Source organism: Talpa europaea (genome assembly GCF_964194135.1).
Source record: "Talpa europaea genome assembly, chromosome: 1".
NCBI lineage: Eukaryota > Metazoa > Chordata > Mammalia > Eulipotyphla > Talpidae > Talpa > Talpa europaea.
This window is the reverse complement of record NC_140073.1, coordinates 101,878,113-101,901,899: the sequence shown is the minus strand read 5'-3', so window position 1 is coordinate 101,901,899 and position 23,787 is coordinate 101,878,113. Positions and strand designations below refer to the sequence as shown.

General features: G+C 35.2%; 1 protein-coding gene across 8 annotated transcripts in view; it reads right to left on the bottom strand.

Moving 5' to 3' along the window:
- Positions 1 to 23,787, bottom strand: part of SLC4A10 (solute carrier family 4 member 10) — a gene marked incomplete at both ends in the record, with an annotated part of 269,813 nt that overhangs the window by 48,093 nt on the left and 197,933 nt on the right. For all 8 annotated transcript variants that reach the window (XM_084240237.1, XM_084240240.1, XM_084240238.1 and 5 more), the window contains 3 exons: positions 20,963 to 21,208; positions 21,602 to 21,735; positions 22,309 to 22,483. In XM_084240237.1, coding sequence (XP_084096363.1) covers positions 20,963 to 21,208; positions 21,602 to 21,735; positions 22,309 to 22,483 — 555 coding nt within the window. The remainder of the gene's footprint in view (positions 1 to 20,962; positions 21,209 to 21,601; positions 21,736 to 22,308; positions 22,484 to 23,787) is intronic.

Below are 23,787 nucleotides of genomic sequence, written 5' to 3'. Positions count from 1 at the left end.
CTTAACAGATTTAAAAGTGAAATCAAACTAAGTATATTTTCTGAACATAATGGAGTGAAAACAAGAATCTGTAACAGAAGAAAAACTGAAAAATTTACAATTATGTAGTAGTTAACCAATGATTGAATAACCAGTGGATCAAAGAAGTCGAAGGGGAAATTAAGAAATATCTTGAGATGAAAATACAACATTCAAAAACTTATGGAGCAGAGCAAAAGCAGTACTGAGAGGGACGCTTATTATAATAAATGCCTACATTACAGCCTCCCCAGTGGTGCAGCAGATTGAGTGCAGCCCTGAGAAAGTGTCTGCAAACTCTGCAGCTCGGATTTGATTCCCAGCCAGCCAGGGAGATACCCACATGGCATGGTAGACCTCTCCTGTCTCTGCTGCTGCTCTCCTCAGAAGTGTGTTTTGGTTGTCTGCCTGTTCTGCTCCCTGCTCTGTCTCTGGTGAATTCACTCACCCTCCCATACCTCTGGCCTATACCCCAGTTCTTGTATAAATAAAAATAAATCTTTTTTAAAAATGCCTACATTAAAACAGAGAAAAAATATCAAATAAACAACCAAATTAAACCTCAACGAGCTAGGAAAAGAACAACAAACTGAGCCCAAAGTTGGTAAAAGAAAGAGAAAGAAAATAATAAAGATTAGAGCAGAGGTAAATGGAATACAAAATAGAAAAACAATGGGAAAAATGTAATAGTTGGTTTTTTTAAAAGATGAAAACAAATGGACAAATTTTAACTGACTAGTAAAAAAGAAAACTCAAATAAAATTTGATATGAAAGAAGAAACTTTACAATTAATGCCATATAAATTTAAAGGCTTATGAGATTACTATGAACAGCTATATGCCAACAAATTGGATAGCCAGAGAAATGCAATCTACTGAGTTATGAGTCTTAAAAGAACTGAACTACCTATATAACTAATAAAGAGTTGAATCAGTAATTGTAAACGTCTCAACAAAGAAAAGGCCAAGATCAAATGGCTCTTCTGACAAGAATCAACATCAATCCTTCTCACGTTTCTTCCATAAATCTGAAGGGGAAAAGAGTACTTCCAAATTCATTTTATGAAGCCAGAATTACCCTGATACTCATGCCAGAAAAATACACTAAAGGGAAAGGAAACTACTTCTCCTGTGTGATCAGGAAGTTTATAATTTATTGATAATTTGTGTTTTGTCTTTTTCACTAAAAAAAGAAAAACTATAAATCAATATTTCTGATGAATACATGCAAAAATTATCAAAGTACTAGCTAACCAAATTCAATATTAAGTGGATCATACACCATGCCAGGTGGGATTTATACTTGGAATTCAAGTATGATTTAACATGCAAATAGTGTGATAAACCACATTAATATAGCACAGAATAAAAATCACATGATCATTTCAATAGATGCAGAAAAGTCATGTGAGAAATTTAACACCTTCTCATGATAAAAACACTCATCAAACCAGGGAAATGAGGACCATATTTCAACACAATAAAACCATACATGACAAACTTGTAATTAACTTGTAATTGACAAACTTGTAATTAACTTGTAATTAAAAGCTTAAACCAAAAGCTTTAAGATCAGGAAAAAATACAAAGTTGCCCACTCTCACCACTCTTAGTCAACATAGCATTGGAAGTCCTAATCTGAGGAATTTTGCAAGAAAAAAAATAAAAGAATCAAAATTGGAAAGCAATTTTGGAAGAATTGGAAGAAGCAAAGAATGGAAGAAGTAAATTTTCCTGTTATTAGATAACATGACTATTTTGCATAAAACTGTAAGTGTCCCCTCCCCCCCACACAAATTGTAGAAGTAATATATGAATTCAACAAAGCTCTAGGACACAAAATCAATTGAGTTTTTATACATTGGAAGTGAAAAATCTGAAAAGGAAATTAAGAAAACAATCTGCTGAAAACATTTCCTGCAATGTACTATACACTTAAGATTTTAATAAGGAGTAAACAATAGAATTATTAAACACTGGGAAAGCTTGAAGACATCCAAGTACAGAAGGCAAAAGAGAAAGAAATATAGTCAGCAAGTCCAGGAAAAATAAAAGATTTTCCAAGAAAAGCATGTTCCAAAAAGAAAGAAAGATAAAACTAAAATATGGAATGATTTTGAGCGACTCATGAAATGTTGAAAAGAATTCATTTGGCTATGATGTCAAGAACATTATTCATCTTTTGTTCTATACTATATATTTTTGGGTTGTTTTCCTAGTAAATGCTGTAGTTTATACCACGTAAGTCCAGGTATTCAGGTCCAAATGCTGGCTGATTGCGCTATCGTTTTTGACAATGACCTGGAGCATAAATTGCTCTAGTGGTCTGATCCAACTGATTTCCAACTTCTCTACAGTAAGTTTTTGAAGTTCAAATAAGAGGTTTTCTTGATCCCAGGAGAGCTCTTCTTAGCTGTTCCTTTCCTTGATTCTCTCTGATTTACTTAGCTGGTCTACTCTTAAACTTCTCACCCTTATAAAGTAATCTACCTCTTCTTTATTGCTATCTACCAAAACTTTCATTATTTTTGAGTACCTTTAGCTTTGAACTTCTAAATTCTCTATTTCAAATAAAACCATTTCCTTAGAGTTTTAGAGATCCCTCTGTGCAAAATCTCTGATTTTTTACTTCAGTGCTGAAGATGGGCACAATGATGTGTTTCTCTCTGCTTGTATCCATCAGGGAGCTGAGCCAGGACAGCCATCAGGCTTTTCTTCAGTGAGGCCTAGGTATTTTCAGCAGTCCATGCCTGAAGTAAAGCCTCCATCCAATGCAGGTGGCACAGAGTGTTGGGTGAAGGAAAAGAGCACCAATCTCTTAGACGACTATTCAGAATTCAGCTTTTGCAACACATGGCAAGGAAAGAACAGGGAAGGTAAATGCTGGCAGCCTGCCCTTCTTGGGACCATGCTGTTGCTGTCCTCTGGGTACTAGGAGGAGAGAGAGCAACCTATGTTATTGTCTATATTTTCCTAGACTGAAGCTTCTGTCATGCTGAGCAGGGATGGGGTTTGGAGGAGGTGGATCATGACTCAGTTGACACAGAATCTCTGTTCTTAGCAAACCTTATTAAGTTTTCTTTAAATAAGTGTTTCTTCATTTGCTATATGCACTTAAGACACTTTCCAGAGACTCTCCATTATTGCCTTTGAAAATGAATTTTATCTGCAGTATGTTTCCCCCGAGAGGTCTGTAGAGCTCCTTATGCCATTCTGGAAGTATCTACCTACCCTAGAGAAGGCACATTGCCCTTGCACAATGCTTGGCTCTTTGGTGGACAATAAGCACATGACAAGAATCACATAAAGGTTTTTAAAAACATTTTAAGTTTAGAAGAGTGTTTAGAATCAATTTTTAGGCAAATTGATCAATGATTAGCTACAGTTATGGAATAAAAAATATGTTACCAGTGTATCAGGCTCAGGGGTGGGGAGATAAAAGAAGGAACAGAGGACCGATGAGAGTTATTCATGTTCTTGAACAGTGGGAAGAGAACTGTCTATGGCCCATGGGGTAAGAAGTGGATGTTTAAATATGCAATTTGAGGTTATTTGTTCATTTTATGGTTTCAGAAGTTATAGGAAATGGTGGAACTTAGGGTTTTATAATTATCTTGAAAGGAAAGGCAGGGTTGAAAAGTAAATTTGGGGGTGGGAGTAAAAGGTGAACTAAATCAGCTCCATTTGAGCAAATATAAATTAATCATATTTAGCAAATAAAAATTAATCATATTTAATAATGGTAAACAAAGAAACAGTAATATAAACATATTTAGATATATGTAGTTACACAAAAAATAAGGAAACTTAAAAGTGTTGCCTTCAAGTTAGCTGGTGCTTTAATTATAGTCTCTCTATACTATTTGCATTTTTCAGGATGTGTGTAGATTTTGATAACAATAAAATGTATCAGAAAAAAATAATTGGTTCTCCTTGTGGCAGTTCTAAATTTACTTTCTAATTTCAGTGTGTACAAATTGCCTGAAAGCCTATTTCCTGTAGTTAGTTTTGTTTTCTTCCCTTTCTCTTGAATATTCAAAAGATTGCAATTATGGGGAAACCATTCCAATATTTCTCTTACACATATCATGCCCTTCTTGATTAGAATCATACACTCAAACTATCTGGATTATTTTCAACAGAATAAGGAAATTTATCATGTCATCAACTAACATTCAAAAACAATAATCTTTATCAGTATCTGTCTCTAGCATCTTCTAAAACAGGCTATTTCTCAATGTCATTTTTACTATAGTTCAAAGTTTGCTGCTTCTGTGACAAAGAAACATGTTAAACTTGCATTATTTGGTCATTAACTTCATGTATCTGTCCTGCATAGACTCACAAAGCTTAAACAATCATCATTTCGGCATCTTGAAAAACGATATTTGAAGATTCTATTTGTAAGCATCACTAAAATAATGTTCAAGTCAGCATTTACTTACAGTCAAATATTTTTCTACTTCAATTTATAAAAACTGCCTCATTTCTTTTTTATATAGAATAAGCACTGTAGTAATACCAAATTACAGGATGAATACTTAAAAACCACTTTACAAAAATTATTCACATGTGGATATTTAAAATGTGATAGCTTTGTGGTGGTCTTTGTAGCAGACAGTTTTTGTGCCATTTCAAATCCTGCCAGTCCTACCTTTTTTCCAACCTCTGCTGCAATGATTAGTCACCCAGATCTTAGGGGGTCACTTTCAGATGCAACTCTTCATTCCTTGCCTAGGGCAGTACTTTGTATCTCTGGTTTGCTGCTTTTACTGCTGCCATCCTTAACTAACGGGGTGGGGGGGTAGGGGCTGATGGATATATCTTCCTCTTTACATCCTCAGAACAAACAGCTGTGAGCTGCGTTTCATAAATTTTGCTAAAAATGTCATCAAATCAAACATCGGCAACCCTAAGTTGGTGCTTATGACCACCTAGATAACACAATTGCGTATTTGCTTTACCTCCTTTTCTTTATCATTGTATAGTGATAGTCTACTCAGACTGCCACAACAAAATACCATAGACAGGTGGCTTACACAATAGAAATTAGTATTTTCACACATCTGGAGGCTAGACCAAGATCAGGGTACCAGCACAGTTGGGTTCTGGCGAACATTCTCTTTCTGGCTTGCAGCTCACTGCCTTCTCACCGAGCCCTCAATTGGCATTGCTTCTTCTTATAAAGGTACAGTTTTAATCAGATGTGGGCCCTACCCTTGTGACTCATTTCCCTGATTACCTCCTGAAGACTCTCCCCAAACACAGTCATAAAGGAGTTAAGGCTTCAACAAATAAATTTCAAGGGGACACAATTCAATCTATAGGAATCACTGTCCCCACTGTTCACCCTGCTCCTTAAGATCAATTAACCTTCAAGGATGCCTTTGGGGAGTCCAGGTTATAGTATGCTTTGTTCTATACATGTGGCAACACAGAAAAAGAAAGGACCTATTGACAGCTTAGTCACAAAGGCATTATATACTATTTTTAATTTACTCAATAAAGAGATAATGAGTGTCATGCAAGACACCATACTAAGCGTAGGACTAAATAAGATATGTGATCCTAGGACCTATCTTTAAATGCAGGAGAGAAATATTAAGCAGTCAATCATAAAGCTATATAAATGTACTTGTGAAGTGTATTATAAAGAAGTCTAGGCTGCTAAGGAGATAACTAAAAGAGGAGCCACACCTTCAGTCCAGTGATCAATGAAAACTTGAAAATGAGGCTTAAGCTAAAATCAAAAAGATGAACAAATTTTAGGGCCTCCCCTGGTGGCACAGCGGTTGAGCGCTGGGCTGCGAAGCTGCCCACAGCCTCTGCAGCGCCAGTTTGATCCCCAGCCACCGGCGCTGGGTCCCACATGGCACACAGACCTCTCCTGCTGCCCGCTGCTCCCCTCAGCAGTGTATTTCGTTGGTCTGCCTGTTCTGTTCCCTGCTCTGGCTCTGGTGAATTCTCACCCTCCCACGCTTCTGACTGTATCCAATGTTGTGTAAAAATAAATAAATAAATAAATATTTTTTTAAAAAGGTGACCAAATTTTAGTAAGAAATGGTGTGGGCAGGGTGGTGGGGTGGTAGGCCACAGAGAACAGGGTGGGAAGGACTGAGTCAGGGAGGAGATATGCATAGGAACGTTAAGGCAGCAGAAGCAGAAAAGGGGGTGAGGACAAAGATGGGGGCTGAGACTGTTAGATGGGCAAGGCCCAAACTGTGCAGACTGAGACTCGAGGGGATATGTCAGTATTCTGAGTGGTCAAATGAGAACACAAGGAAGCCTTTGAAGACTTTTTATTTCATTGTTGCTGTGGTTTTTATGGTTAATGTTGGTTACTGAGCCCTCACATAAATTTCATATTAACTGAAAATTTCAGATCTAAGTATATAGAACAATAGGAGTTCAAGTTCTACGGAAATGATATTAAAACAAAGTACTCAAATCTCTGAGGAGTCTTGTGAGAACCATTAGTGGGACATAATTCTACCATTTTTAAAATGGTAGAATACACCAGTAAAGCTATCTGGGTGTGAGTTTTTCCTCATGGGAAGATTTTAAATTATTAATATAATGCGTCTTAGTTATCTATTCAGATTTTTTATTTCTTCTTGTTTTCATGTTTGTATTTAATGTCTTTCTTGAAGTATGTCCAGCCAGAGTTCCCATACTCCTTTAAATCTGAACAAATGGGGCCTCTCCTGGTGGCGCAGCGATTGAGCACTGGGCCGCAGCCTCTGCAGTGCTTGTTCGATCCCCGGCCACTGGCGAGGGTCCCACATGGCGCACAGACCTCTCCTGACACCCGCTGCTCCCCTAAGCAGTGTACTTCGTCAGTCTGCCTGTTCTGTTCTTTGCCCTGGCTCTGGTGAATTCTCTCACCCTCCTGCGCTTCTGACTGTACCCAGTGCTTGAACAATAAATTTTTATAAATAAATAAATAAATAAATAAATAAATAAATAAATAAATAAATCTGAACAAATGAGTTCCTTGGACAAGTTACTTAATGTCTCTGTATTTCAACTTGCTTAAAGTGAGGATTGTGATAGTAATCAACCTCATGGAGTTATTATGAGGTTAAAATGAGCTAATACAGGTGAAAGCACCTAGAACAAGATTGGGCCTACGTAAATTTTTTTTTTAAGAGCTGGGGTACAGGCCAGTGACGTGGCTGGGGGGAGAGGATTCACCAGAGACAGAGTGGGGAACAGAACAGGTGGATCGACCAAAATACACTGCTGAGGGTTACAGGGGGGAGTCTGGAGAGGGCTGCTGTGCCATGTGGGTTGCTCCTTGGCTGGCCAGGGATCTAACTCACTCTGCACTGGTCGCAGACAGCTCCACAGTGCTGCGCCTCAGCCGCTTGCGCCACCAGGGAGGCCCCATAAGTAAATATTAATTAGGTATTAAGTATCATTGTTATTACAATTGTTATTAACCCCAGCTTATAGAACAGAAAGTCCAACAATCCAAAATCAACATACACACAACGTATACATTTCTTTACATTTTTAAAAACACCAGTATAAAATGCCAATAATTTTGACTTACTGTTTTGAATTGTTTGGCTTAATATATACTTCACTGAACACATCCTCTACTACTTTTTACTGCCCAAAGAAAAGCATGTGCTCTAAGCCATCTTGTTTATATAAATGGCTACAGAGTGATTAGATAAACATTATAATTAAATGCCCTATCCAGAAGTCTTTGCTTTTGTTTCAAGGCTAATGGAGGTGATCAGTCTCCCTCACATGAGAAGAGCCAGTGGCTGTCTTCTGGAAAATATAATTTACTAGAACTCCTTTCGACATTATTGCTAATTTTAGTCCTGGGTTACAGATGCTCTTTTTTTGCCTTTGTAGTTATTATTAGTACCTTCCTGTGTGCACTGAACAGTAATGGCTTGTGATTCATTTTTTGAAGTCTCTTTACTGACTAAATTAGCCCCCAGAGTACTTTATGGCAAATTAGGTATTAATATCAAGTATTAAATCAGAGTCATGATTTATCTGTAGAAACCAAGCATGCTATGTATGCCTATTCTTTTTCTATTTCAGAAAGTATTTTGAATTACAAAAACAATAAAATCCTACTATGTGATATGTATAAAATAAAAAATTCCTTCATAGACTTTCTAACAGTTACCATAAATTTTGGTATATTTCATTTCAGTAGTTCTTTTTATGTATATTTGCATAACATCAGCATAAAAATATAAGTATTTTTCATAGTCATCATTCTTAATAGAGGCAACATAGTTTACTTACTCATTCTTTTATTGCTAACCATTTGTTTTTATTAAGGTAAATAAATAATACAAAGCTAAATTCATTAACAATGTATATATTTCCATTATTTTGAATTTTATTTTTAAAAGATATTCCCCAGGGCCTCCCCGGTGGCGCAGCGGTTGAGCGCTGGGTTGCGAAGCTGCCCGCAGCCTCTGCAGTGCTGGTTCAATCCCCGGCCGCTGGGTGAGGGTCCCACATGGCGCGCAGACCTCTCCTGCCGCCCGCTGCTCCCTCAGCAGTGTACTTTGTCAGTCTGCCTGTTCTGCTCTCCGCTCTGGCTCTAGTGAATTCTCTCACCCTCCTGTGCTTCTGACTGTACCCAGTCAGAAATAAATCTTTTAAAAAAAAAAGATATTCCCCAAGTACATAACTGTCTAGAACTTATGTATCACATTATCAAGTAACAGCTTTTCAAAAGTATGCAAAATAACTTTGAAAAACTGACCCCTTCTAGCTAGCATTAAAAACACAAAATACTCTCACCATTAAATTCTTAAACTTTTTCTTATCTACATTTCATCTTCATTCAAATAGCAGTATCTTTTTCTTGACCTCTAAATACATAACTTTGGAAGTATTTCCCACACTCATGTCACCCTATCCTTTAAGCGGCAGCACTTATGCCAAGTAATGGAAGATTACTGGGACTTTAGTGGTGGGAATGGTGAAATAACACACAATTGTATAGGTGTAAACCTATCCCCCTATGACATATACTATGATGTAAATCAACCTTACCTAATTAAAACTTTAAAAAAATGATTTATTGTTTAACTCTTCCCATGGATAATATGCTCCATGGGATATAATATGGGGTGTATTTATGTTGGGTGGGGAGCCATTTATGTTGACACTTTTACACCAAAGTATCTGACACAGAGCAAGTTGTTCATTGATCTAATGGTTTAGAATTATTATATATTATGCTAAGTACTATGGGGGAATACACAGAAGTATCCGAGGGTTCCCACCTTTAAGGAGTTATAATAATAATCCTTTATTATTATTTTAATTTAAATATATCATAGGAGAAAGTTTAAGGTTTTTAAATCCAAACAGATCTGAATTTGATGCTTATTTATCATTTACTGGTTATGTGATATTGGGCAAACTGGAATCTCAGACTGTTCATCTGCTGAGCTGAGGTTAATACTTGTTTAACAGTTTGTTGCGAGCTTTAAATGAAATCATGCATGCAATTTTTGTTATAGTTCCTAGAAACTAGAAAGCATTCCTTAATTACTACCTGAATGAAGTCTTGCCAATTTTTTTATTTTTCTTTCTTTTTTAATTTATTCACTTTCTTCCAATGACCATTATGTCAGGGTTTAAACATCCCACACCTTGGTTATTGCTCCTTGCTCCAGTTCCTATGAGTGCCATCTAATAGACTGTAACACAATTCTTCCAGAACTTTGTCATTATCCCCAATGGTCTTATACTAGACAAAATTGATAAGCTTTGAGGCTCACTGCTTATTGGTACTCAAGTCTATTCTATCTACCTAAAGTACTTTCAACTCTCATTATGATGTGCACACGCAGAATTTACAAATACAATAAAAAGAGAAAAATAGTGATGTACCATATATAATAGACTCAAGTAGCCAACAGGGATGATAAGATTATTTCAGCTATGAATGTTTCCTAGCTCCCTAGAATAGCTAGCGGCTGCTTCTCCTGGGCCGTTACCTAAGTATAATACTTATTATGCCATGTTATGATTATTCAACTATGCATTATTTCTAGTTTCCTCTTCATCAGTTGATTCAACACATATGCTATGTGCATCTACTATGTAAAAAGCACACCTCAAGACCCTGCTTGATAATTAATGAGCTGCTTGAGAATAGGACTACGTCATATTCATTTTCATACTACCAATGCTAGTACAATAAAAAGATCAATGGCTATTATAAGGATCAACCAAGTGAGTAGGCAAATATATAAAAAGAATTACAGAGCTCTTATCATATTTAAATATTTTGCTTAATTTTAATTTGAGTTTTGTAGATTGACATTTTTCTGAAATAGAAAATAAATTTGGTTACTTTAAGAACTAATTTGAAATGCACTACCTGCCTCTAATTATCTCATTCTATGGCCTGTTATAGGATTTGAAGTTCCCATCATAAAATGTATCCTTAAAAAAAAATCACAAAATAATGCACGTACACTCTGCCTATTGAACACTTCAAAATATACAGAAAAACAAGCTGTTCATTCTCAAAATCTTTTCTTCTGTTCCCAAAGTACTAGACCCCTTATTCCTTATATCTTTTACTTCTATGTATTTTTTTAAAAGATTTATTTATTTTTATACAAGAGCTGAGGTACAGGCCAGAGGCATGGGACGGGGAGAGGATTCACCAGAGACAGAGCAGGGAGCAAAACAGGCTGATGATCGAAATACACTGCTGAGGGGAGAAGCGGGTGCAACAGGAGAGGTCTGCCGTGCCATGTGGGACTCTCCCTGGCCGGCCAGGAATCGAACCCACGCTGCAGAGACTGCGGACAGCCTCATAGTGCTGTATTCAACCCACTGCACCACCAGGGAGGCCTACTTCTATGTATTTTTTAAAGTAAAGACACTGTCTTTTAAGTCTGCTCTTTAGGGCTGATCTAAGGTCTAATTAGGATAATGTTATAGAATCCTATCTCAACCTTTATATCAATTTATTGTCAAACTTCTTAAAAATTTTAAGAGAAAGTAGAGCTTCAATGTAATGTAGCAAAACTCATCTTGAACCATGTCCCCTCTGCCATATACCTATTAGTGAGGAATTGTTATAATGAAAATAAGAACTTTTATGTTCTAATAAATTCTAAAATAAGAATTCATTTTACCTTATAAGTATAATATTTTAATACTTATATTTTTGTTATATCTATTTTTAATTTTCTGTTAGAAAATCAAAACTGCTTGATGGTAATATCTAACAGACCTAAACAAACTAGCCACCCAAACTTTACTATACTCTAAATATTAATCATAGAAATTACTTTGGGAAAACCAGTGACCTTTAATGTAGTATAGTGCTAACTAAGTGTTCAACTAAGTGATATCTTGGGTTTTAGCCCCACCACTCACACTTGCTTGGGCAAGCTATAAACCTAGAGCCTCAGCTTGTTTTCAGCTCAAAACAGAGGTGAGACTCACTCAACGTTTATGCTACATATATTCACTGAACATCTATTCTGTACCAAGAGCTGATCTGAACATTAGGAAAGCAGTGATAAAAACAAACTAAATCCCCTTCCTTCATGAAATTTTCACCCTTATTTACCCTGTGAGGGAAACAGAAAATAAATTAGACTTATTGGTAGTGACACCACTATACATCAGCAAAACACTATGGGCTGTTGAGGAACCAGAGCAATGAAAACTTTTATCCATTGCTGGTAGGAATGTAAATGATCCAGTCACATTAGCAGTTGCTGATAAAGTTAAAACATACACTAGAATCTATACAACCCTACAATTCTGTTTTTAGTTATTTACCCAAGAAGAAAATGAAAACATTTTCCAAATAAAGATCTGCATGTGAAGCAATATAAATAAGAAAATAACCCAAATTTCCATCAAGTTGTGATTGGATGGGCAAATTGTTGTATATCCACACAGTGGAATAGTATTCAACAATAAAAAATACATTGATGTATGAAATAAAAAGAATAAATCTCAAAAGTGTTACGGTAAATGACAGAAGCAGACACAAAAGGTACATTGTCTATGGTTCCATTTATATTAAATTCTGGAAAAAAACAAAAGTTTAGAGACAGAAATCACATGTCATTGTCAGGCATTTGGAGATTGAAGATTAAGGGCACACTTAAAGGAGGTCTATTTGATTGTAAATGATACCTCAATGAATTCTGCTTTAAAACAAGTAATTTGTATGTTAGGTGGGACGGAGGGGCGGAGAGAGAGAGAAAGAGAGAGAAGGGAGGAAGAGAGAAAGAGAAGGGAAGAGAGAGAGCAAAGAGAAACAAATTAATGTAAGGATGGGCAAGGAGATCAGTGTGGCTGGAGCAGAGGGGTGAAGAAAAAGAGATAAGAAAGACATCTGGGAACAAACTGCCCAACTTGAAGGTGAGGGGAAGTCACCAGTGGGGACTAAGTGGAGTGACTTTATCTAACTTAAGTTTTAAGAGAATAATTCTGGCTGTTTCATGCATAAATCTGTGGAAAAGCAGGTATAAAATCAGGGACACCAGTTAGAAGACAATTGTAAGAATCTAGATAAGATATTACGGAGGTGAGAAAAAATAGTAAAAAGTGTCCAAATTATATAAAGAAAGTTATTGTATTTGCTGAGAAATCTAGGTATGTAAGAATGACAGTCATCAAGAACCATATTTGTTTGTTGTTTCAGTATGAACAGTCAAAAGGATAGGATTGCCATTAAAAAGGGAAAGACTTATGAGAGTTTGCTCTTACAATTCCAAGCATACATAGGACTAAATGATAAGCATTTATTCAGAATATTAGTTTGCTAGGGATCCTAAACCAAAAATCCACATACTGGGTGAGTTAAATAACAGATATTTTTTTCAAGTTTTGTAAGCTGGGAATCCAAAATCAAAGTGCCAGCAAGTTTGGTTTTCTCTAAGGCCTCCCTTCTTACCTTGTAAACATTCACCTTCTTGCTATGTTGTCACATGCTATTTTCATTGCACATGTGCAGCTTGGGGTCTCTCTATATATAAACATTTTCTCTTCTTATAAGGATGCCACCTACATTTGATTGGGAGTTACTCATGAGGCATTATTCAACCTTTGTTGGCTCTTTAAATACCTGTCTTCAAATAAAGTCATATTCTGAGGTACTTAGTGTTAGGGTTTCTCCATAAGAATTTTAGGAGAACACAATTCAGCTCATACCATCTACAGATAGGTTGTTAGAGTGAATAGGATCATCTTTCTAACCCCTCCAAACCTGCCTTCAGAATTAAAAAGAAAATTCTACCATGGGTACTTCATTTTTTAGATATCAAAAGGGAAAACTTTTGGAAGAAATATGTCTCCTATTAATCATCTTTGAACATGTTCTGATAAATCTTAACAACATAATAAAGAGATAAACAATACACAGGAGTGAGTAGAACAGAACTGGCCTAACACAAACTCCATTGAGACTAGCAATGAGCATTTATTTACAGAATATATTCTGTAATGTTTCACATAATATTTGAATAGTCTTGCAAAGAGAATATTATAAAGATTGGGGGGGTGGATTGTATATAAAAACTATTTGTCTGCAACTGGGAGCTATAACCATAGGATGTTTTTACAAAGTAAACTTATTCCTTTCCCAGGATTGTATGTTTACTTTTTTCACTAGATGTTTTCCTGTTTGTTAAATAATAAATGTAAAGTGCATACGTTGAACACTATATTATCAAGAATTGCAATTATAAATAGAAAAATATGCTCAGTTAACTGAATCTGGCTAGTTCTATAAATATCTAGTAGGAATAGTACTCAGTGCAATTAACATATTAATTTCCACAGTTAAAGGGAAGTGTTTCTTTTTCTAAAACAAGTTATTAACAATGTCTCTAAGCATTCATTTAGCATGACTAATAATATAAAGTATGTAGCAGTGACACTTAAAATCCAGCAAAGTAGAGATGAATGAATAATGTAGCAGCATTTTACATGAACAAGAATAATTTGCTCAAAATTTCCCAAAAGGAATGGCAGATACCCTGAGTAAAATTATCTAATCATATACAAAGTGCTGCCAACTAGCACTACATTAATCTTAAAGAATGCATGGCAATGTGCCCAGCAGGTAAGATAAAGTTGACTGGCAGAATGAGATCATACAGTCTGGTTGGAAAAAGTAGGTTCTACTCTTCTTTATCTGATTATTGATAAGTCATAACTCATTAACTTGTTCTATAAAACTTAACTGTTCCACAGGAATTCAGTAAAAATAAAGTGAGGGATTTTGAAAAGAAAAATTTTGACTTTCCCTGGAATTAAAATTTTAATTGAGGTTTAGAAACTGATGATATATGATGACATATGATTTGGAGCATCTTTTCATAAGCTTATTTACCATGTATATATTTTCTCTGAGGAGATCTCTGTTAAGGTCTTGGTGCATATTTTTTAAATTTTTTTAATTATTTTTTTAAAACAATATTTGCTTCCCCCCACCCCCTCAGATTGAGTCCCCATAGAATTTCCTTCCCCAATGGCCTTGGTGCATTTTTAAGCTAGGATTGTTGGTTTTATTAATGCTGAATTTTAGAAGTTCTTTGCATATTTTATATAATTCCTTATCAGAAATGTCTTTTGCAAATATACTCTCCCAGTTTGTGGCTTGTATTTTCATCCTCTCACATTTCATTTTATTCAACAGAAATTTTTAATTTTAATGAAGTCCAGCTTATTAACTCTTTTGTGGATTACACTTTTGGGGTTGCATCTAAAAGTCATTGCCAAACCCAAGGTCATCTAGGTTTTCTGCTATGTTTTCTTCTAGGTGTTTATAGCTTTGCATTTTACATTTATGTCTACGATCCACTTTGGGTAGTTTTTCCCACTTAGATATTATACATATTTTGTTAGATTTATACTCAACTATTTCTTTGGGGGAGGAGTTGTTAAAATAACAATACTTCTGGTATTGTTTTTTTAAGAACTTTTTTAAAAAAAGATTTATTTATGCATACAAGAGCTTAAAACATTAACTTTCCATAGTTATAACCTAACCTAATATATGCATATTACTGCAATGTCCATGCTGAGGAATATTATATTCTACCTTAAAAACTTTCAAATAGATCACTAAATTTAGGTCAAATTAGTAAGCTAAGATAAATGGGGTCAGTAATTCAAAGACTGAAATCTCTGAGAATAGCAATCACATCTCAACAAAGTTAATGCTATATACTTGATATACAGCCACATGACTTGCTGGCATTCATTGCATCCTAAGGAAGAAACTATTAATGCCTACTTAATACTCTCCCTACAATATTGGGTGCTCATGTAAATTTATATTTTCATTGTTTTTTTTTTAAAGATTTATTTATTTATGCAAGAACCGGGGTACAGGCCAGATGCACAGGATGGTGAGAGGATTCACCAGAGACAGAGCGGGGAACAGAACAGGCAGACTGACGAAATACACCACTGAGGGGAGCAGCGGGCGTGACAGGAGAGGTCTGCTGTGCCATGTGGACCCTCACCGGCCGGCCGGCCAGGATTGAACCGGCGCTGCAGAGGCTGTGGACAGCTTCACAGCGCAATGCTCAACAGACTGAGCCACCAGGGTAGGCCCTATTTTCATAGCTTTTTGATAACAATGTATGAAAGATAATTCTAATAATCTGTATAACTGTAGTTGCAGAGGAGGAAAATAATAACTAAGCAAATGTTTTGTTGAAGGACAGTTAACAAGGATTTAATGGGTAGTTCCATGTCTCTTTAGACAAAGAAAGATGAAGGACATTAATCTTTTACGCCAAAAGCTCCTTCATCATCAAAATTAGAATTACATTTAAAAGCAGGAAAAGAAAACAAGGGTAACAAGTATTTAGTTTAAGAAAAAAATAAGTTGTGTTGTCAGAAGATCACTTATTAAATATAATTTGTTGGGCTTCTAATATTGCATTTATTTATTTCTAAGATGTCAAATAATCTACTGCCTTGATAACAACCTTGCAAGGGGGAAAATTTTTAAATCAAATGTGCGTGTCAGTTGTAAGAAGTATTTTACACAAATGTAAAATGCAAATTATGAAAAAACATATCCATTTATGATATGTTATCAAATAATTTACTTGGTGCAGTGGATAGAAAGATCTGCCTAATAATCATGGACCTAGCATTATGAAGATTAGTGGAGTTACACATATATTACATATATCTGAAATGTAGATCCTAAATATAACACCTTTCAACATTTTATACCTGAACCAAATATGTGGCAGCACAGTCGCACTCAGTTTGCATATTAGTTTATATATTAGTTATACAGAAATGCAGTTCTATGTTACAAACAATCAGGATAAATTTTTCAAATATATGTAGGATGATATGTGATTAAGTTCAAACAGCGCTTTTTATAAATTTAAGTTTTCCTTTTTATTTTGACTGGTGAGTATTAAAAGGCTAGTGAGCTGTGATAACTTTCCTTTCATCATCTCCTCACATCTCTGGTCAACTTTGGGAGTTCTGCTATAGGTTGCAGTCTTGCCTCGCTTTGCTCTTCCAGATGACTTCTCCACCATTTTGGCATCCTGTCGAATTATTCAGTCAGAACTAGTTTTATGCATCTGAATTTGTACATCATTATCCCTTGTTGCTGTAATATCTCAAGTTCATTCAAAACTTTCAGTTGAAATCTTTAAGAGTAGTGTGAAAAGCATTGTAAAAGAGCACAGTTGTCTTTACTTGTCAACCAAGATTGGTCAGATGATGTCAATTATTTTATAATATGTTCAATTAATCATTATACATTGTCACCTATTATAATTATAGCATTATGCTGAGATTATGAGAGCTAAAACTGTTATGTGTTTCCTACTTTAAAGGAGCTTCAAATATAATTGAGCTGAGAAGAATATTTTCCTATGAGTAAAATATCATTGAGTAAAGAACATTTATCCATAAAAGATAACTGTTCTGGGCTATTTCTGGGCTATGTAGAGGCCTGGGTTATGGATGAAAGAAATAGGGCAAATGTCCCCAAACAAAAAAAAAAAAGAAAGAAAAGAAAAAACCTTCATATAACCAGTAGTGACATCACTCCTACATTAGCTTGGTAATTGTTGGAATTTATTTAACTGTAGTCTGTTAATATATTGGAAACTAGAGTAATCATCAGATCCTGCTTTTGCTTTGACCCAAGTAACAGCAGAGTTAATACAACCTTACTCCTTCTTTAGGTAGTCACCATTTATAGTTTTAGATTATTACTATATGTTATATGAAGGAACATTTCATCTTATATAAGCAGATTGCCTATTTCTATTTTTGTCATTTGTTAAAATCAAAGCAACCTAGAAAAAGTTATTTCCACAAACTCATTACTTATTGCTAACTTGACATATTCAGCTTGATCGTCTGGTGTAATGTATATATTCTTGAAACTAAATTGATTATCTTGACATTTGCTCTTGGCACAATGAAAGGAAAGTTTATAGCTTCAAATATAAGGTCTACATATTACCACATTATAAGGTTAGGATGCCAGAGGAACTAGGAGAGTCTAAAAAATTAAGACTTTTTTTTTGTTATTGGTTGGTAAAACTATGATTAAAGGAAATCTGAAATATCGGAGGCTCAAATATAAAGAATATCTGAAATGTAGATCCTAAATATAACTCCTTTCAACATTTTATACCTGAACCAAATATGTGGCAGCACAGTCGCACTCAGTTTGCAGACTGCAATCTAAGATATACTTTATCTCAGATGATTATTTGCTAAGACATTTTCTCATAAAACTCATGAAAAAACAAAAAAAGACAAACCATGTCAGCAGAAAATTTTGGAGCACATGAGTATAATGACACTCAGAAACTGATTAGTGTGAAAAATTAGGGAAAAAAAGAAAAAACTACAAAAAGTGTCATGTGGACTTTATAAATGGGAATTTTGTACAAAAGTGTTAGATCATACAATACATTAAAGTGCCATTATTATTAACAATAGCTTGTTTTCTTCCCTTTTTTGCATGACTAAAGGTAAAATAATATAAATACACATTACATGCACAGTAGAAAAGTTGGTTTTGCTTTTTCAAATAGCAAGCAGATGGAACACCTGATCAGGTTCGTGTACACGTCCAGGAACTGAGTGGTACTAGTGAATCGTGGTATGAAAACTAAAGTGAAGATCAACACAGCAAGCATGTCTGGTCAGGGCGACATTTCCCAGAGAGATTGTTATTCTCCATGTTTCTCATACGCTCATTTCAATACCAGGCTGTACTAACACCTTACTACCTCTCAGTATGAACCAGTATTTCCAATCCTTTGACCTCCTCATTTTGCTTGAGGAAGGCACTTAGTCAAAGAAACACAATGACTAACAACACACGCATGCCTAGCCTTTTGATAATTAGGTCTCAGATGCACATTGTGATCATAACACAACTTCATCTTCAACTTGTTTGGGACTTTTTTGAAAAAAGCAAAGATGGAAACATTGAGAAAGTTGCCACTCTCCTCTTGATCACCATGAAAAGCAGGAATCATGGATGTGTAAAGCTATTTTTGCTCTCAAATTATCCCCTGAGCATTTGTCTTCCCTAACCCCCCCCTAATTTGTCTTTATTTCATCACTTTGTGACTGTGGCAGGTTGCAATCACTTGTTTATCCACTCTTTCTCCATCACCTAGAATCACTCTTTCCCATCTCTATTTCCTCCTTTCCTTTCCTATGAAAAATAACCTTTCTAGTGACACCATTGCCTGCTCCAGCAAGCATTGTTTTTCATGTTCTTTGACACTAAAATGGCTGCATACTCTCCCCATTTATTTACTGTTGACTCTTTAATTTTTGGCTCATTGGCTTCTAGTCTTATCTCCCCTCTCCACTCAAGATTATTTCTTAAAGTTCACAACTATCTCTTTTCTTTGATCTGTTTGATCTCTATACCACTGTCCTCTCGAAAGACTTCTTGATAGGCTGGTCCTTTGCCTTCTACACCCCGATAATATCCATGGCTTTTTTCTTTTTCTGATGCCTCTTTTTTATCTTTTACCTAATGGCTACTTTTTTTTTTTATCCTTTTTCCTTCAAACAGTGACCATTATCCAGGACATAGTCCTTGTTTCTCTGATCTTTTTCTAGACCAGGGGATCTTAAATTGTGTTCCTCAGTCTGAAGTACCTTAAAAGTTGCCATTGAAGGTGAGGGAACAATTTAAATGGTAACAATTGGTGCCTTCTCCACACTTCAAACAGAGTATTTCTACTTTTACCAGTTTTATTTGTTCTGTATTGTTTCCATTGAAGAACTTATTTGTTTTCATCTGGTACTGAAAATTACATCAGATTCATAAAACCTGATTTTAATTTCTTGTTCTGCTGTTATCTATATGACTTTGAATAAATAGTTCATAGCATTAATAAATTTCTTGCATGGAGGCCTATGCCGCTACTTCCACCTGACCTACTCTCCTGCCTGATTCATCAACACCTTCCTAACTCCCATGGGTTTTGGTCTTGTAAGTTACTTCTTGTAGGAAGTCTTCTTTGATTCAAGTCCTTTTTCATATGGCACCATATCATTCTCTACCAATCCCTTAACACAGCACTTATTTCATTATGGTGTCTGTCTATATTTCCTTCTAAATTGCAAACTTACTAAGGACAGAATATTATTCATGATTTCCCTAGACCTAGCATATTGTCTGGTATGTAGTCAGTTTGAAAATCCAAGTAGAGGTAATTATATATCCTAGCAAGGATATCCAAATTAGGTAGTACTGCTGTCTTTTCCACTAAGGATAAATGAAAAGGCCTGCATCTTTGTAATTCCTCATTCTAATCAAACTGTCCTTCCCATCTGTCTACTTTCTGAGTGTCCCTGGGCTTTCCCTCATTTCTTTCAGAAATTTGTGCACAACATTCTTACTATTTGCTTTTATTTGGAAAGTTATTTTGTATTTCCATTTTGATTTTTCTTGGCCAAAATTAGAAGTACACTGTGTAAACTAATTTCTAAAGACCAAAAAAAGGTAAAAGTGCTAAAAAACCATGTTATTTCAACACTGTCATTAATTAATTTTAACAAAATTGTAATATTGCACTGTTTCTGCTTAATTTCAACTTCTAATAGCAGGAAAATACAAATCTTCAAATGATTTGAGACAAAATCTAAGCAAGTTATAAGAAGAGTGTTGGTGGTTGATGTAGAGTTACAACTGCTTTGGAAAGAATACCACATTTCAAATATTCACTGTCTAAATATATATACATAACCTCAAACAAAAAATCTTAAAATTAAATCAAAGAAAATACAAATTTAATGGGCACACATATTCTGCAAAAACAGCCTTAGAGAAATTCTAAACTGACAACATAGCAAAATTAGAAAGAGTAGTAAGTCCAGTCCCACCTTTCATCCTATCAGTGATACCTGTGTACTATGTAGTAAGTACCAAAATCAAAATTACATTTCAATTTAGTAATTTTTACTCATGTTTTCATTTTATTTTCAAACATCAAGCTAATGCAATTTAGACCCTATCTGTCTCTTTTAACTCACTGCTCTAAATCTGAAATTTTATATTCCCACTACTTACTTCCTTTGGATTATTTATAGTAAATCAAAAAGGATGTAAAGAAAGATCAAAATCATATGATTTTGATCACACATATTTTGCAAAAACAAAATCCCTGTATAGTAAAATTGACCTTGATTCATTATTTACTTAATAAGGAGTGCCTGAAAAATAAAACTTAAAAAGCTGTTCTTGGTAGAGAATTCAAGTACCAAATGAATGACTGATTAATTAGATGACTTTTAAAATGTTGTTCAACTCTGAATCCAAGATTTAGGTCATGAGTCAATTTAAGGCATTCTATCTGCCGAGGAAGTTTTTAATATTTTTTACAATAATAGTAATATTTGTAAAAAGAAAATCCCCATAGCTAACAGAGGAAACTGTACTTACGAGTATTGTGTCAGCAGTTCCAAATCATTATGCATGTTGATTGGATATGCTTCACTGAGTTCGAACAACTTCTCTAGGGCCTCATAAATGAAAATGATACAAATAAGAGATGCAAAAGCTTCTTCAGTAAATCGGGTGATATAGCAGACAAGGGAACTTGCATCAGTGGCCACAAGTATGATACACAGGGTGGCAGTCCAAAGTCCAATACTAGCTCTTAAAGATAGGTATGACAGCCCATATTCTCTACGAGGAGGAAAAGAACAGTGAAAGAAGGTCATTTAACAGCTTGCCCCCATTTTAAATACTTGGAAATAAGTAATTACAGAAGTGAAAGTAAATAAGCTTCATGTCCTATGAGTATTTTAAAGAACTACGTTGTCTAAAGGGAACATCTTAAGGGGACAAATGTGTAAGGGGGTTCTCAGTGCTTAGAACGGAATATGATCATGTGTAAATATTACATAATATGACACACAAATCTTTTATTTCTATTTTATTTCCATGGAGGGAGAAAAATGGCAAACTGAATCAAATTCTCTTCCCCCTCTCCATACAAATCTCTAAACATGGTGTTGGGACAAGTGATACAACAAAGAAATAGAAAGGGGCAAATCACCAAATGTATGTAACACTTACTTGCAAAATTTAAACAAAATCTTTTCAAACACCAAAACTGGTCCTGTACTGCCTAATATAGTGAGAGGCTGTCCACCAAAAAGCGAATAGGCTATCCCCGTCATGGACGCTCCAAAGAGAGATTCAATTGCACTCTGTGTGGAGACATAAATGATTCTATTATCTAAGCTGTACACATAGCCACTTTATAACCAGGGGGAAAATGTTTAAAATATCAGGGTATACTCTTTTTCTTTTGCTATGAGAAGCCTAGCAATCTTGGGTAGGACGTGGGGTAGAGGGAGAAGAAAAGGGGCCGGCAATCAATAGAAAAGGTGGTGAATGGGGATGAGATCTCCACCTTCTTTTTTTTTTTTTTTTTTTGCTTAATAACAGTTTACTTATAATCATAATAAGTCTCTAGATAGAAGCATGACCTATATACATGGGAAATGGAGCGCCTGTGAAGTAAGAACCAGAGCTTCTGAAGCTAGCCTAGAATTAGAGGTCATGGATGTGAACACAGAACTGTGTGTAAGACCCAGGATTAATTGTTCTGAGATAGTCCACTTGCAGGTTACCAGTTCCACTAGCCATCCAGAAAACTCACATAAAGTGCATCTGCATCAAATCTCCCCTCATAAAGGAATCCAAAATTAACGCTCACTTATCTAACTATGAATCTTAAAATCTGATTTGCAAAGTCTGAAGAAAACCACAATACATACTATACGACCTTCAGTTGCTTCTCCCAGGAGTCCTCCAAATGTGATGACAGGAGACATACACGCGCAGTAGAGAAACAGAAAAGATGCTAAGCACTGCAGGCTGAAAGCATCTCTGAAGTCACTCCAGAAGTATGGAGCTTTTCTTTTGATATCTAAAATAAGTCCCCCAAAAATCCTAAGACAGGGGGGAAAAACACAATAGTGAAATCCGAATATAAAAAAAAACACACAAATCCAAATGCTCATTTGCTTTGTTGCCAGGTCACAGTATATGTTTTCCACCAGCAGAGATGATTATTAAGCTGCTATGTTGTATTCTCATGATCTATCGGGTGGCTTTGCACACTATGTTACCTCTATTTCTAACCACATATTGTGTCAACAACCAAAAATCCCAGGTTCTCTCAAACAAGGTTCAGAGCTGTTTATCAATCAAAATTCAGATAATGAGATTTAGAGTTCACTCTAATTTCTGTACCATTTCCACATCAACCTACTCCTAAGCTCAGGTCTTGATTTTGGTATGTTTTCTAATGCTTTACATTCCATTTATTGTAGCAGAATGCGAAGGAGACAGGGTAAACTGGCTTTTGTACACTCCAGTACTGAACATCACCCTAGAGAGAAAAAGCAATGTTTAATCATGGCTCCAGTTCCTACCCTGACTGACAGTACAAAGCCTCTGACCAGATAGTGTTCCAGTAAGCAGAGCAATGGCCTGCTGTATGATGGTAATATTTAGCAGAGATAGACAGGTTCCACAGTTGTTTTCATTTTTAGGAAACTACAAGGAGGGCCTAATAACCATCAGTTTTGATTCATTATTGCCTGAACTTATTCCTGTGTTTAACATTCACAAGACTATAATGGCTTTTTTGGTATAAAATCATTTATTTAAAATAAATCCAAAAACCTTATGGAATCAGTTAGAAGAGAATTTGGGAGGGGGGATAGTATTAAATTAAGAGATGCTGCCAAAATTTGATGACTAGATTTTTAAAAATCTATTTAAAATGAGAACATTAATAGCAGGTATTCTCATATAATAATATGCAGACTTAACACTTGACTACTAAAAGTTCCTTGTGTCCATGTTATGAAGATATCATATCAAAATGAATAAGATTATATTTAAGTTTCCACATGGAAGTTAAAGAACTTTTATATTCCAATATATTGCAAATATTCTGAATGTACTTATGGTATGCAAAATTATTAAACTTTTGTTATTTTCTAAATAGGAATATTCATTTGGCAATCTACGAATCACCTAAAAAATTATTATTCTCTTGAGAAACAAATTACATTTTGCCTTGGAAAATGTACATCTTCAGCATAACTGAAAAAATGTGGCTATTACTTTTAATTGCCCTGATCTAAACATAATATTAACATATTCATAGCTCTCTCACTATTATGTGAGTGATTGAATCACTATATTTTCCTAGAGATTACCTCTAAGTGAGGGGTATGGAGTAG